Here is a 16008-nt window from a genome sequence, read left to right as displayed (position 1 = left end):
GTTCTACCAGAAATTATTCTCACTTTCATGTTGTTCAGCCAAAGTAAAATATTTAGTAATCATTTTTCTGTTTGTTTTCAATGTTTTTGTATGTCTTTGATATGTTGTTTTTTTTAGATATTGCATGTTTAAAAAGTATGGACTATATTATATGTTTTTTTTTTTTTAAGATATTGCATGTTTAAAAAGTATGGGGTGAGTAAGAGTTTATTGTTTATTTATTTTATTTATTTATTTATTGTTTTATTTTTTAATCTTTCATTCATCAAGGACGCACTGTCATTACTAGAATAAATTACATCTTAAAATATACTGTATTAAAACAGAAAACTGTATTTTTCATCAGATTATTGCACATTTTGTGAGCATAAAACATTACCACCAACTCCAGTCTTTTAAATGGTAGTGCAGCTTAAATGTAGCTAGCCACTTTTTGTTAACTTTGTAAAATTTTTGTAGCGTCACTTAAAGTTATGAGTAAGATGGAAAGCTACAGTTTCAATTATCTTCCCCGCCACTGAACTGATTTCACTCCCGCTGCATTCAGAAACAGTGGAAATATTGCAAAGCAGATAAAATTAAGACAGTGCCGCAGGTAAAGACTAGAACGGCAGTGATAATTAAGACAAACTCAGTACCAGAGGCTGTAGCCAACTCCTGCCTTGGCTGTTACTGTTGCAGTGTCCTGTGGCAGAGCTACTACAGCGATTTGAACTAGCAGGCGGAGGCACAGACTGGATCTTAATTTTCACCACCTGCTTTTTGTGTTGGATTTGGGGAGCCTGCTGCCAGTTCTATTAAACCCTGCTCGAGGAGCTTTGGCCAAGGAGTCTGACCGAGATGCAATGGAATTGGGACACAAAGCTCCATTTTCAGAACAGCTTTTTCATTTGGACCTATAGAAGAACAAAGGTTAACAATTTGACCGCAGTCTGGTGGAAAATAAGAGGGGTAATGGCCACCAAAACTCTCATCTGAGTTCTGAGAGAATCATATTTATAGGGGTGGGAAAGGAACATATATATGCTTGTGCTGCTGGTACAAGAGAGCACAGGTGGAGAGATGCTGGTAGTACCACGTTGAAAGCACACATGCCACATTCATGTGTACTTTCATGACACTTCACTAGAATGCACAGATGCATTAGTAGGAATTTTAATGCTTTAAAATAACATTCATTACCGACACTTGTAGATATTGTATGAATGACTACTAATGAATGACTGCTAATTTAGCATTTTCTAAATTATACAAATATTTTATTATAAACATAACTACTTCACTGCAGATTTTAACTGAAAAAAAAAAATGTTCACACTTAAATTTTCATTATTAACAAACCATTAACTATGACTTTTGCCTCAATAAACTCCTAATTTGCTGCTTATTAATAGTTAGTAAAGTAGTTGTTAAGTTTATGTATTTGGTAGGATTAAGGATGTTTTTTCCAGCATGATCTAAAAATTATCCAAAAAGCATGTTGTTTTTTTCTGTGGACACAAAAACATCTGACCTTTTGTACAAAGTAGCTCAAATGATCAGTGTAATTAATTTGCTTATTTAAAATTAATTTGACTATTTGTTTCTTTTTATTTTTGTTTTTGTTGTTTTACCCTAAAAAGATTATTTTTAGAGGTATGAAAAAATACTGAATCACAGATTTGCTTTTTTTCTTTTTTTTTTTACCTCTGAAAATTAATATTAAAATGTAGATTTCAAAGCTTCAAGACCGTTTTAGCTCTTTGAATGAACACTGATATGTGTTAATTTTATTACAAAGTGAATGTTTAAGAATATTAACTGTTTGTGCTTCAATTGAAACAAAATTGACTTTTTCCACAATAATCTCAAATGATCAGTGTTATAAATGTGTTTATCAATATTAATTAGAATATCATCATATATAATAATAATTCTTTTTTAAATTGTTTTCTTATATGTATATCCTAAAAATACTGTATCCCAGCTTTTCAGTGTGCTCTCAGATTTTTGGACCTCACTGAATATGAAAATATGCCATTCGAAGCTTGAAAACATTTCCAGCTTGGTGAAGGTTCTAATGATTTGTTAATTTTATTATAAAGTGAATATTTAAGAATATTCACTGATTTCCAGCATGATCTGAGAATTATCCTCATAGAATTTTATACTTGAATGGAAACAGAACTGTCTCTTTTTTTTTCAAAGAAATTTGCTTATCACTAGTAATCAAAATTATATTTTATATAATATTAATTATTTTTATCCTAAAAATCATCATTTTAATATTTAAAAAATACTGTATTCAAGATGTTCAATGTGTTCTCAGATTTTTGGACCTCACTGAATATAAAATGTACCTTTTAAAGCTTGATAGCTTTTTGAATATGCCAATTATTTTTGTTGATTTTATTATAAAGTAAATATTTAAGAATATTTAACTTCTAAACATAAGTCTGACTTTAGCCTGCTTTTAGAGGAGTTTAGTCACCCAGTTGAATGAGTGCTCTCAGGCCTGTGTCAGTGTAATCTGGAGCATTCATGGGTCTCGCTAAATCCCTGTGGTCATTTGTGAGCCAGAGACTCTTTTACCTCCTCCAACCCATTCACCAGTAAATTGCAGGTCTGCTGAAAAGTCGAACAAACTAACTTTCTCGCCCCATATTCGGCTGCCTGCACCGATAGTTTTAAGTCTTTTTTCCGTAGAACAGAACTGCCATTGTTAGCAGTCTGCTTGCTGTCACTTTTGAGTGGAACAAAGATAACTGCACGTAGATTGATGAAAAATTAATCCACAGATGTAAGCTTTTCATGTGGGGAGTGGATGGACGAGCGAAGCAGATGGAGAGGTAGAATATTTGAAATGGGGAATACAATAGGGGGAATGTGGGAGAGTGAGAATGAAAAAGAAAGAGAGCATACAAGAAAGAAAAGAGTGGGAGTAAGAGAAAATATTGGAGATGATTGTATCAAAGCGAGCGAGCGAGATAAATGATGACAGATTGAAAGAAGGAGAGAGCGTGGAGAAACAAAAAATATAGAGAGAGAGAGAGAGCAAGTGAGCGAGCGTGAGTCGGTCCTGCTCAGTGCCCATGGCGTCCTGTGGCATATCTTATCCTGCTTTCCACTCAGACCTAGTTCCAGATGATAATGAGAGAGCGGGTCCTTTGCTGCTCCATCCCCGGCACCGGGGAGACAGAGGCAGGAGGCGCACAGCACACTGCCATTACCCCACTAATTGGGAGTCTAAATCATTTTGTCAGCTGTCAGTCAGAGACAGGGATGAGGCAAAAAGACACCGGTGATGGCCAGCGCTGGGATACAGGCGACTCCCCTGCTGAGCCTGGTAAAGCACAGAGATTGTGCTGGTGTTGTTTGGCTGAGGAACGGCTTAAGAACACAGTGTCTGTCAGTCATCAGCAATACATTTCTGGGGGATGGACGGAGGTGCCAAGGGCCAGGGACTGTCAGCTCATTAATGCGGCTGGGGAAAGCGAGCCTTTAGCTCTGAGCGTCCGCTGCCACACTCTGTGTGACTGCAACAAGGAGACTAGCTACACACGGACTTTAGGTTTGCTGCTGTACAAATGTGTTATCCACCTCTCTACTCATTTGAACTGTATCAAATTCTGATGCAGAGAATGTTTTGCAGGAAATTTTCAGTTGAAGTTTCGCTTAATCCTCAGATGGGATTTGGAGTCACACTTCACAGCACAGTGCTCATGTTAGAGTATAAAATTACATAAGTAAGTGGAGAAAAATTGTGATAACAAAAACTTAGATTTTCTGAAAGAAATGTGTGCCTATCTGAGCAGAACTCACTCTTATGATGCTAGGATGTTGTTAGTGGCTGCCAGGGTGTTGCTATGTTGTGGTTAAAATATTCTGGGAGGTTTTGCATATTGTTGTAGGTTGTCGGGTGATTTGGGTGGTTTCTAATGTGGCTGTTGTGGGTGGTTGCAAGGGTGTTACTATGCAGTTGCTAAAATGGTCTGGGTGGTTTTCGCCATTTTTATATGCTTGCTAAGATTTTGGGGGTAGTTTTAGCACATCCGTTGCTAGATAAAGCTGGATGTGGTTACCAGGGTGTTGCTATGTGGCCACTGGATAAAAAGGTGTTCTGGGTGGTTTAAGACACTGCTTTGTAGTTGCAAAGTTGTTGTAGATGGTTTCCAAAGCAGAAAACAATTCTATTAACTGAATTCTTTTTCTTTTTTACAGGGTTTACAGGTAGGTTGTTCTGGGTGGTTGCCAAGGTGTTGTGGGTGGTTTTAGCACATTGCTATTATGTTTCTAGGCTATTGTGAGTGGTTGCCAAGGTGTTGCTATGTAGTTTTTAAACAGTTCTAGGTGGTTATTATACGGCTGCTGGAGCGTTCTGAGTGGTTTTATCACATTGCTGTTCTATAGGCTAAAATCAGTGTTGAGAAGGTTACTTTGGAAATTTAACAGGTTATAGATTACAAGATACCCTACTTAAAAAAAAAAAAAAAAACTTGAAATAAATCATATACATAAATCCAAACAGGAAATAAAAAAATTTTTTGTGTCCTAAACTCCTGAAACATTGGTATCTCAATTTGGGAAAGCAATAAATTAAATCTGTATGTGTGAAAAAATTCAGGTGTAACCCCCTTTGTAAGTAATTGTAATTTAATTACACATCACACAGTGAATGATTACAGTTACATTTATTTTGGGTAAAACTTTATAATGTGAACTTGTTAAATGTTACATGTACTTACTACTATAATTACAATTAATCATGCATAATTACATGGAAGTAACTGTAATCTTAACCCAACCATATAGTAAGTACATGTAGTTAATTAATATTACTCAGTACCTAAATGTATAATTACTCTGTAACAAGAACACGGCCTTAAAAATCAAGTGTAACCTTATTTTGTAATTTAATAACGAAATGCCTTTACATGCGAGTTACTCCCTAACACGTGCTAAAATGTTCTGGGTGGTTCCACACATTACTGTGCAGTTTATATATTGTTGTAGGTAGTTGCCAGGGCAAAATTTGTTTAATATACATTTCTTGAACAGTTCATGTCTGTGTGTTTTTCAGGGCGACGACTGTTCCCATACCTGCCCACTTGGACTATACGGTACTAACTGCACTTCCACCTGCCACTGCCACAACCAGGCATCCTGCTCACCAATCGACGGCTCCTGCATCTGTAAAGAAGGTACAGCATAATGGTCTCTACTTCTTCCTTTAATCCTTATTCCCTCATTTTTCTTATAGACATGAATAGAGAGAGAGACTTTTGGTTTACAACCAGCCTAATATCAAGATTATAGCTTGACCTGTACAAATTAATCAATAAACAATCAATGCATGAAATCAGATGCTAAGGAAAAGTCGTAATCTTTTCGTTCGATTACTCTGGGACTAATTCATCATTTTCGAATTTCCTTTTAAAACAGTGATGTCAATGATTAGAGAATTAACCCTGTCTATAAATAAAAATTAGGAATGCCTGACAAGCCGGTTATACTCCAAAAACACTTTCCGGACATCAGACATTAAGAAAAAAAAAGTAAATAACATCCCCATCTGTTCTGTATATATCCATCTCTGTCATTACGGAAAAACTGGTGTTTCAGTATCAAAGGATCCAAAGTCTCTCCAGGTCACTTTCAAAGGATACATAACCACTTAGCACTTTAATGCACATATGGCATTTTTTGCCTGTAATAGCATAAAAAATGCAGCGTGAATCCACAAGAGTCCTGTGACTGCTCATCGTTTGGCTGACCGCAGCTAACCGTACCTGCGGGATGGCCTTTATTGTTGCATAAACATGGACTCGTCCTTAAAGGCCTGCACCAGCAGAGTATTCGTTCAGGTCTCTCCAGTTTGGAAGGAAGCTCATTAGAGACAGTCCGTTTAAAATCCTCATCCCATTCATAATGCAGAACCCCAGTGTGCTACACAACCTCTCTGCCTATCCCACTCTGCTCTTATGTTGACCTCAAACCATGCATATATTCAACTCCTTGACGTGAGCCGAGGGAGACAAGAATCCTCTGGCTTCTGTTAAGACGTGACCTCACTTCCCCCTCTTCCCGCTCTATTAATTGAACACTGTTATAATAAAACTGGAGAAGTTTTGGCCAGAACTCAAAAAGAGATTGTTAAATACTTGGATTTTAGCAAATAAACGGTTGAAGGAACCAATGGTGAAGTAGACAAATAAATTAATGAATGTCTGTGCCATCTCCCTTTGCTTTACAGGTTGGCAGGGTGTAGACTGCTCAATCCTGTGCTCCAGCGGGACTTGGGGATTGGGCTGTAACCAGACTTGTTTGTGTGCCAATGGTGCGGCTTGTGATCCAATGGACGGCTCATGTACCTGTACCTCAGGCTGGAGAGGGGAACTATGCCAGCAGCCCTGCCCTGTGAGTATCATCCTGGGACCAGTTCCATTGTTTCTCTGCCAGAGGCTAGCAAGACTGGCCGTTTGATTTATTAATATTTGTCATGACAGAGCAGTTTAAGCTTAGCAAGATGGTTTGTGTGTGTGGTTATTCAGGATGGCACATATGGACTGGAGTGTCGCGAGCGTTGTGACTGTAACCACGCTGATGGATGCGACCCTGTGAGCGGATTCTGTCGCTGTTTGCCAGGATGGACCGGTGAGTGTAAGACCAGTGACATAATCACATCGTCACGTTAAAATAGGGTTTTAGGATGCAACATAGAGACTGGAGTGAAATAGTCACTCAATGTTAAAAGAAGAATTGACAGGCACATATGACACAAAATTTATGAAAAGTGACAATAAAGTCTATTCAAGTTGAACTTTCTATTCATCAAAGTATGGTATGAAAAATTATCAAAGTTTTCAAAAAAGCATAAAAAGCACCAAATCATCATATTATAGGATCATGTGACAATGAAGACTGGAGCACTGTCAGCTTTGCCATGACAGGAATATTATATTTTTAAAAGTCGTGGCCTAGTGGTTAGAGAGTTTGACTCCTGATCCAAGGGTTGTGGGTTCGAATCTCGGGCAAGCAATACCACAACTTAGGTGCCTTTGAGCAAAGCATTGAACCCCCAACTGCTCCACGGGCACTGAAACATAAATGGCTGCCCACTGCTCCGGGTGTGTGTTCACAGTGTGTGTGTGTGTGTGTGTTCACTGCTCTGTGTGTGTGCACTTTGGATGGGTTAAATGCAGAGCAAGAAATCTGAGTATGGGTCACCATACTTGGCTGAATGTCACTTTCACTTTCACTTTGTTAGCATGAGATACCAAACACCAAACATCTGAATGCTAGTGTAGAAACTAGTATAGTTTATAGCTACGCTTTGATTACCTGAGGATGAAGTTTTCGAGATGATCAAGTACAAATTATGGATAGCCCGTTTTATGTTATGACCAGTTGTTATAGGAATACTCAATGTGGTTTTCCAGAAATTACTTTATATTCTGTATAGAGACGCAGCTCTGTTACGCTGCAGAAACACTGTCAGTGTGAAAGTACAATGAGACCCTGCTGTTACAGTTACGCTGCAGCGCTGCTTGCTCAAGCTGTGTGAAACAGACTTACTACTAGTAGTAATACTGTTGCTAGTCATTATAAGAGTCTGCTGGCAGAATTTTGAAGATATTGTGGTCTCTCGAGATACTAATGTGTCTTCATGACACAAATATAATATATAATATCCACCCTAAAGCATCTGCCATAGTTTATTGTTAGAATGTAATGGATTTTGCAAGAAAATATTGCAGTGTTAATTTTTAAAGCAGCCTAATCCAGAAATAATAAAATCAGTGTTTTCTTTGTAATCATGAAAGTATAAATCTTTCAACAGCCTTCATCTTGAGGGAAAATCATGATTTTTTTTTTCTGAAATATAATTATGAAAACATGAAATCCCATTTTATTTCAATAGCAAAGCAGTAGCACATTTTTATTTCAGCTCTTGCTAATGTTGTATGTTAATTTAAACCAACTCTACATATGTGTGTGTGGGTATATTGTTCAGATTATTCTACAAAGGACCACCATGCCTCCAAAAGATGCTATCATAGGACAAACAGCCTGCAGGCAGATTAATATGAAATCTCCAAAAGCATGAAGCATTTATAATAACCGTTGCTGAACATGTTATCTAATTAGATTGCACTGACCCAGAATGAAGCAATCGTTCTGCGGTTTGCATATATGGCTTTCACACTGCGCTTACACCTTCTGTTGCAACGGTCTCAGCACTGTGTGTCCAAGAAAGGGATATGAGAGGCAGTGGACATGTCTGAAAATCACAGAGGGGCTGTGTTTACAAGTTCTTCAGCATGTGAACATGTTATACAAGAAGCGTAAGGGAACAGGTTGAGATGGTAGATGTGACTTTGCCTGCAGGCCCTCCATGACTCTCTCCTTTCAGGTCTCTGAATTCTGACCATGTGTACTGGGAAATTATGTGGCTTTCATTATCTGCAAGAAGGAGCCATCCTCGCAGAAATCTCATGCTCTGCATCCTGCCCAGGTCTCCGCCATCTGCCAGACCTAATGGAGTCACCAGGGTGCAAATAGGCCTCAGAGACTGCGAGCATCTGAACAAAAAGACTATGAAGAACATTGATTTATGGAAGCTATCGAGAGAGAGAGAGAGAGAGAGAAAGAGAGAGAGAGAGAGAGAAAGGGAGAGCTAGATGTACACAGTGCATATGTGAGAAGATAGCGTCAGGTCTAAGACTTTAAGAGAATGAGCTACACATAAGATTGAGAAAGAGAGAGGTTGCATAAGAATGGAATCTCATGTGGAGTCTTGTTTTTGAGGTTGCTCATTTAAAATAGGTCATATCAAATTTGAATCGATCTCCTAAAATAAAAGTTTTTACTATAAAGTCTATACTAGTCAAGTCAAGTTACCTTTATTTATATAGCACTTTAAAGGGGGGGTGAAATGCTATTTCATGCATACTGAGTTTTTTACACTGTTAAAGAGTTGGATTCCCATGCTAAACATGGACAAAGTTTCAAAAATTAAGTTGTACGTTTGAAGGAGTATTTCTGTTCCAAAAATACTCCTTCCGGATTGTCACAAGTTTCGGAAAGTTTTTTTCGAGTATGGCTCTGTGTGACGTTAGATGGAGCGGAATTTCCTTATATGGGTCCTTAGGGCACGTCTGCCGGAAGAGCGCGCGCTCCTGTATAGCAGAGCACTGACTGAGAGCACAACAGGCATTCACTGATCAGAGCGAGAGCGTCACGAAATGTCACAAAAGGAGTGTGTTTTTGGTTGCCAGGGCAAGACAACCCTGCACAGATTACCAAAAGAGAAACAGCATTAAGGGACCAGTGGATGGAGTTTATTTTTACAGAGCATCAACGGAGTTGTGCAAGTGTTTGTTCCCCTGCATTTCGAAGATGCTTGTTTTACAAACAAGGCCCAGTTTGACGCCGGATTTGCACATCGTTTATTTCTTAAGGATAATGCAGTCCCAACGAAAAAGGGTCACGATCGTGTGTTGGAACCGCATGCGGTGAGTAAAACTGCTTCAAATATCTCTGTGTTGTTAACTTAGCTATCGGCGCGTAAGCACATCAAGTAAACAACATGCAATGTTGTCATCAAACTGCACTTTCCACATGTACAGCTTAAAAAAAAAAAAAAAAGACGACAAAGTGGAACTTTCCCAAAACCGCTAAGCAAATATATACAGTTTCAGTACATACCACATAGAGACGTTGTTGCTGATGCTGCTCTTGTTAAATTTCAGCCTCTGGATCTGATTCTGGATCATAAATATACGGCTGAATCTGACTGTTAGCCATGGTTTGTTTTTCCTCACGGTGTCACAGCTTCCAAACACTCTCAACGCAAAAGCCTACTGGCGCTCGTGATTCTTTAGCTCCGCCCACACGTCACGCCTCCAGCCGGTCATGTTTTTCCGGGAAAAATCGGTTCAGACTATCTTTCTCTTTTTGGAGTTATGAAGGATGCAGTACTACTCTATAGGTACTCAAGATTAACAGGATATTGAGTGAAAACGAGCATTTCACCCCCCCCTTTAAACAAAAAAGATTGTGTCAAAGCAACTGAACAACATTAATTAGGAAAACAGTGTGTCAGTAGAGCAAAATGACAGTTAACCCTCTGAAGTCTAAGGGTATTTTTGGGGCCTGGAGAAGTTTTGTCATGTTGTTTTCATATGGATTACTTTATCACAGAATATTTGTTTTCAGCAGCACTTATTTAGTTTAAAAGTAGACATGTCAAGCTTTATATATATATATATATATATATATATCTCTCCTGTCTCTTCGTTGAGTATTCACTGAGTTACAGTTCACTTTAATGACGCGTTTGTAAATGAAGATCAGCACAGACAAATGCTGCAGACATTGTTATCTTTATTTTCTAAATGCACAGTTTTGTTGTTATTATGTCTGTATACCAAAAAAGTTGACCCTTTACAGATTCGATTGATGTATTGCTCTTATATGTACGATCAGAACTGAAAGTGTAATTTAAGTTCTTTTCAGGGTTATCAGGAGAAAATGACAAGTATACGCGTTAATCGACTAATCGAATCGGGTTAAAGGCAGATACATTGATCATTGAATTCAGTGATGTCATCATCTCAGTTCAGTTTAAATAGTATCTGTATAATCATTTTCAATCAAGTCACTCAACTACTGTACCTATAAAGCCCAGAAACTCTATCTCTCAAAACATCCTCACAGTCCCAAAAGACTATTTAAAGAAATTTTTTAACATTTAATTAATTTTTTATTTTATATTTTTATTTAGAAATGTTTTATATGTGTGTGTGTGTGTGTGTGTGTGTATGTGTATATATATTCATTGGCTATATATGGCTTTTGTGAACAGTAAAACTTGCAAGCCATAATAATAATTTTAAAAATATATATTTTGATTTAGTTATTTTCATTAATTCATTAAACAAAAACAAAAATTAATAAGTGAATCATATGAACCAAAATGATTTTCACAAATCCTTATCCAGTAATCACAACCTGGAAAGGTCATGGAAACTGGTCAAAGTATTATATAAAAATATTTAATAATTACAAAAGCATATACATAGAAGGGTTAATAGTACAGCAGCAAAAAAAATTATATATTAAAAAAAAAATATTCTAAGGGCCAGAGATGGGAAATTGTTGTGAAATAGTAATAACAATTACAAATAAAATATATTTATTAAGAACTCATTAAGGTAAAAAAAAAAAAGGATATGGACTGTCTTTGAAAAGCAGCAGTTAGAAGATTTTTGTGATAAAAATGAAAAATATTACTAAAGAATAGAGGAGCACAGCATACAGAAAGATATGCCCAAGGACAGACAAGCTGAGAGTGTGTTTTATCAAAAGAGAGAAAGAGAGGGATGTGTGAGACGGGAATTAAATAGTCACTTTCAATAAAACTGTGTGTGCGTCTAATGGAGGGAGGAAGAGAAAGAGACAAAATAACTGAGAGAGGGATAGAGTGAAAAAGCAAAGAAATTTGGACGTGCGATATTAGGTGCTCCAGGGGCTCTAAACTGTAGGATCATGGGTATAACACAGAGTGTCCAGCAGAAACCTTTGCATTACATGTGCGCCCGTGTGTCCACTTAACATGTAAAGTGTGGTGGAAAGTGATTGTATATGATGGTACTTGCTCTTCACTCATTAATTGGCTGCCATTCCTCCTGGCAGTTCTCTTCTAGAAAAGTCTCATATGCAGTGAGTCACTTCTCCTCTTTCTTCTCCGTCGCTCTGCTCAAAAGCCCCTCTGTTTGTCACCATTATGCTTTCAGGGCACTCTTCTATTCTCATTCATTGCTGACAATAAAGGAAGTGCAGGACTTTTTTTCTGCCAAGCCCAGCAGAAGCTCAAAAAGTCTTGACCCTCCTTTGATGAGCGGTGGCTGGGCTTGTCTTAACTGCACATCCCCGTTGCCTCTCCGTCCGACCACTTCTCTGTCCTGCCACAGAGGTGAAGCAGGTATGATGCCTGTCCCTGAAGTTTAGACCCAGTCTAATTCAAAGCCCTGGGACTAATGCCATTTTAATGGGCCATGCCACTTTGCTCGGGAAGTCTCTGTCAAAGGAAATTGTAAATGAGGTTCCTGAGCTGAAGCTTGAAAGGATGTGTGTGAGAATGTGTGTGTACATCATTTCTCCCTTCTATGCAATCTTCCTTATGGAGTGTGAAATATATAGATGCTAATTTATTTAAGTTGTATTATTAAAGCAATAAGCCACTCGAGGATGAGAATTATACTGATTTTACCAAAGATAAATGGTGTACTTAGTCAAAACTGTGGTCAGTTCTGTAGTTCATCGATCCAAATGACTAATGTCTTTGTTTAAATTGATGACAGCAGCCACATCATTTGACAGCACTAATGTATATATATATATATATATATATATATATATATATATATATTGGTGCGGTCAAATGATTAATCACATCCAAAATAAAAGTTTTTGTTTACATAATGTATAATTTATTTATTATGTATATATAAATATATACACATATGGTATATATTTTGAAATAATAATATATACATTTATATATTTACATTATATTTTTATTATATAGAAATATATTTAATATATAAACATAACATATTTTTCTTAAATATATAAGCATGTGTTTGTATTTATATACACATAATAAATATACACAGTACACACTCATATATAATGTAAACAAAAACTTTTATTTTGGAAGCGATTAATCATGATTAATTGTTTGAGTCAAACAATTAATCACGATTAATCGCATCCGAAATAAACGTTTTTTTTTACATAATATATGAGTAGGTCTCTTCTTTATATATTTGTGTGTGTGTGTGTGTGTGTGTGTGTATATGAGTGTGCGCACTTGAGCTTGTCCCTAGTGGAACTCAACACACAAACCAGCTGAAAGAGAATGGGAGAGGAGGCTCAACCACTCGAGGGACTTGGCCCTGTTAATGAACACTCTACACTGGCAGGGAGGCCCAGTCTGATCAAAAATACATACAGAGCACAGCACAGAGCAGCCCAGTTCTGCGGCCAAGAGATCCATGAACCTACACACACCCCACACTTTTGAAACCAGGACTTGTGCTTTCAGAGCAGCCTGCTTGGTACTCTGTTGCTGTTCCAATAGAAAATGTGATACTAGCTTACTATAAAACCAGTGCCCTTAAGGATCAGGCATCCCCCATCACACATGTCTCTTTTCGAGACAAGCAACTTATTTATTTTGCTTTAGTTTTGCTTTCCTGCATCTATTCCCACTCCTGTTTTCTGCTATAATAGTAAATATGTAAGCACATGGAGAACATGCAGTGAGACTTCTCTCATTTGTTTTAACAGGCATCCACTGTGACAGCATCTGCCCTCAAGGCTTCTGGGGTCCTAACTGCTCCATGACCTGCTCATGCCAGAACGGAGGCTCCTGCTCTCCTGAAGACGGGACCTGCGTGTGCGCTCCTGGCTACCGCGGGACTTCCTGCAAGAGAAGTAAGCTTGCTGTCAACTTCAGTTGTCATTCCAGTGACACTCTTAACACAATGTCACCTTCTCAAAGGATGTCACATAAGTGGTTTCCTTGAACACACTTCAACCGAGACGATAAACAACTGGTGGGATGAGAGGGGGTCACGACTATTACATCCAGATGGTGACCCTCTGGGAGTGGAGTGGGGACGGTTGAAGAGGGAAGCACTTAGTAAAGAGTCATGAACGTGTGCAAGCAAATCTTTAATCACACAAGTCTTAATCACTTCAGGCCTGGATCGCTGTAGAGATGCAGTGTCCATGTGGGGCTCTCATCAGCCTCTCCATGAGGAGAAGTGTTTACTCAGCCTCTCAAGGGTCTGCTTCTTAAAACACTGATTTGCTCTTGCTGTTTCTCTTTACCACACTGTGCCCTCAACAGATAAGCTGACTGATTGCTGGTCATTTTCAAGGATCAAATATAGTCTGTATATGGTAAAGGCAGTAATATGGCAGGAGACATGTCCAGGTTAGGGTATCTGTTTCTCTGTCTGTCTATCTGTCTGTCTACAATAAATACTTATGCCAAAATTGGTGCCAAATTCAGTTAAAATAATTTTTTAAAAAATTATGTTATATTGAAAATAGACTAGGAAAATTAAGGGTGTCAAAATGCAAATAAAATCTTAAAATATTATTTTAAAATATATATAAAAAATGTAAAATATACTTTATTTTTTATGCCTCTTGATTGTAGTGTAAAAAATAATCCAGACATGTGTCTTGAGATTGAACCAGTAAGGAGATGTGTATGCAAGTGTGTTCAAAGATTGCAGCGATAAAGGAAAGGGAATGTGATTAATCTTCACCATACTGTTAGTTGTTGTACAATTATCTTAATTACAAAGGCCCACCACCCATGGTGGAAGGGTCAGCACACACTACTCTCCTGCATTACACAAAGCTACAGCAATTAAAGCAAATCAAGACACTAATGAAGAAAAATGACCCTCAGAAGCTCCTGTCTTGGACAGAGCTGAGTGACAGAGACTGAGCCCTCATGCTCTGTGAAACAATGAGCCTGACCATGAGGACGACAAAACCCCCTCATTATTTCTGCCTATATTAGTTGTACAGGTGACGGTGGGTCTGTGGTTTAGGGTTAAACGCTTGCACCTGGAAGAATGTTTCAGACCTCAAGTGGCCATAGATTATTACATTACTGAAATGTTTCAGGGCTGTTAAATGAATTGCTAACGTATATTTCTATACACTGCCATTCAAAATGTTGAGCTCCGTAAGATTGTCTTATGCTTATCAAGGCTGAATTTATTTGATCAAAAATAAAGTAAAGAAAAGTAATATTGTAAAATATTATTAGAACTGAAAATAACAGCTTTGTTTTGTTTCAGCTTTTGTTATTTTAATGTTTTAAAAATGTATTTATTCTTGTGATGAAAAGATGAATTATTATTTTTTTTGTTACATTAACTACTGTTAAAAAGTTTAATGCGTTCTCGCTGAATGTGTGACCCTGGACCACAAAACTAGTCATAAGGTTCAGTTTGAAATTAAGATCTCAACATATATATTATATTATAATATATATATATATATATATATATATATATATATATATATATATATATAATATTAAGAAAATCACCTTTAAAGTTGTCCAAATTAAGTTCTTTGCAATTCATATGAATAAAAAAAAATTATTTACGGTTGGAAATTTGCATTATCTTTGCTTAATATCCTAATGATTTTTGGCATAAAAGGAAAATTGATCATTTTGATCAATACAAAATATTGTTGGCTATTGCTACAAATATACCCATGCTACTTATGACTGGTTTTGTGGTGCAGGGTCACAAATAGTAATTTATTACTATTTATTAAACAAAAATACTGACCCAAAGCTTTTGAATGGTAGAGTACATAAGATATTATTTTACTGAATAACAGGACAAAAACATTGATGTTCCTGAATGTTATATACAAATGTCAACTACTTTGTACAATATTTTTTTAACTATAGTTGCATGTATGTTCGCTAAGTCCTTCAGCATAATAATACATATTTGTATTCATATTTTCCATTTATTAAGTGTCTAATCTCTAAATTGTCATTTCTTGCTTTCCCACTTTATCCTTCCTTCCAAATCTCTGTTGTCTTTTCTGTTTTGCTCCTCTGCTCCCCTTGCTGTCATATGCCCCGTGACAGTTTGCCCTCCTGGTTTCTACGGGCACCGCTGCAGCCAGTCATGCCCACAGTGTGTGCACAGCACAGGGCCGTGCCACCACATCACGGGTCACTGTGAATGCCTGGCCGGCTTCTTTGGCCCGCTTTGCAACCAAGGCAAGTAGCTCATGTTCCTCTCCCTCTGTTTCTCTGCTTTCTCTCTCTATTTTTCTCTTCTTCTCACCTATGGACCTTACTATAGATCCTTGGAGGCTAGTTGTGCTTGGAGAGAGGTAAGAGAGAAGTATGGTCACATCACTGTCCAACTACCTTTACTATAATTACAGTATTTTTCCATTGGAAAC

At 37.4% G+C, this 16008-nt stretch overlaps 1 protein-coding gene across 4 annotated transcripts in view; it reads left to right on the top strand.

Moving 5' to 3' along the window:
- Window positions 1-16008, top strand: part of megf11 (multiple EGF-like-domains 11) — a 102342-nt gene that overhangs the window by 72234 nt on the left and 14100 nt on the right. For 3 of the 4 annotated variants that reach the window (XM_026287458.1, XM_026287459.1, XM_026287457.1), the window contains exons 12-16: window positions 5060-5180; window positions 6233-6396; window positions 6531-6633; window positions 13336-13482; window positions 15686-15820. In XM_026287458.1, coding sequence (XP_026143243.1) covers window positions 5060-5180; window positions 6233-6396; window positions 6531-6633; window positions 13336-13482; window positions 15686-15820 — 670 coding nt within the window. The remainder of the gene's footprint in view (window positions 1-5059; window positions 5181-6232; window positions 6397-6530; window positions 6634-13335; window positions 13483-15685; window positions 15821-16008) is intronic. The other variant, XM_026287460.1, reaches the window with a different exon arrangement.

Source organism: Carassius auratus, chromosome 18 (genome assembly GCF_003368295.1).
Source record: "Carassius auratus strain Wakin chromosome 18, ASM336829v1, whole genome shotgun sequence".
In the NCBI taxonomy this organism is placed as follows: domain Eukaryota; kingdom Metazoa; phylum Chordata; class Actinopteri; order Cypriniformes; family Cyprinidae; genus Carassius; species Carassius auratus.
The sequence above is the reverse complement of the archived record's forward strand: the minus strand, read 5'-3'. Positions and strand labels throughout refer to the sequence as shown.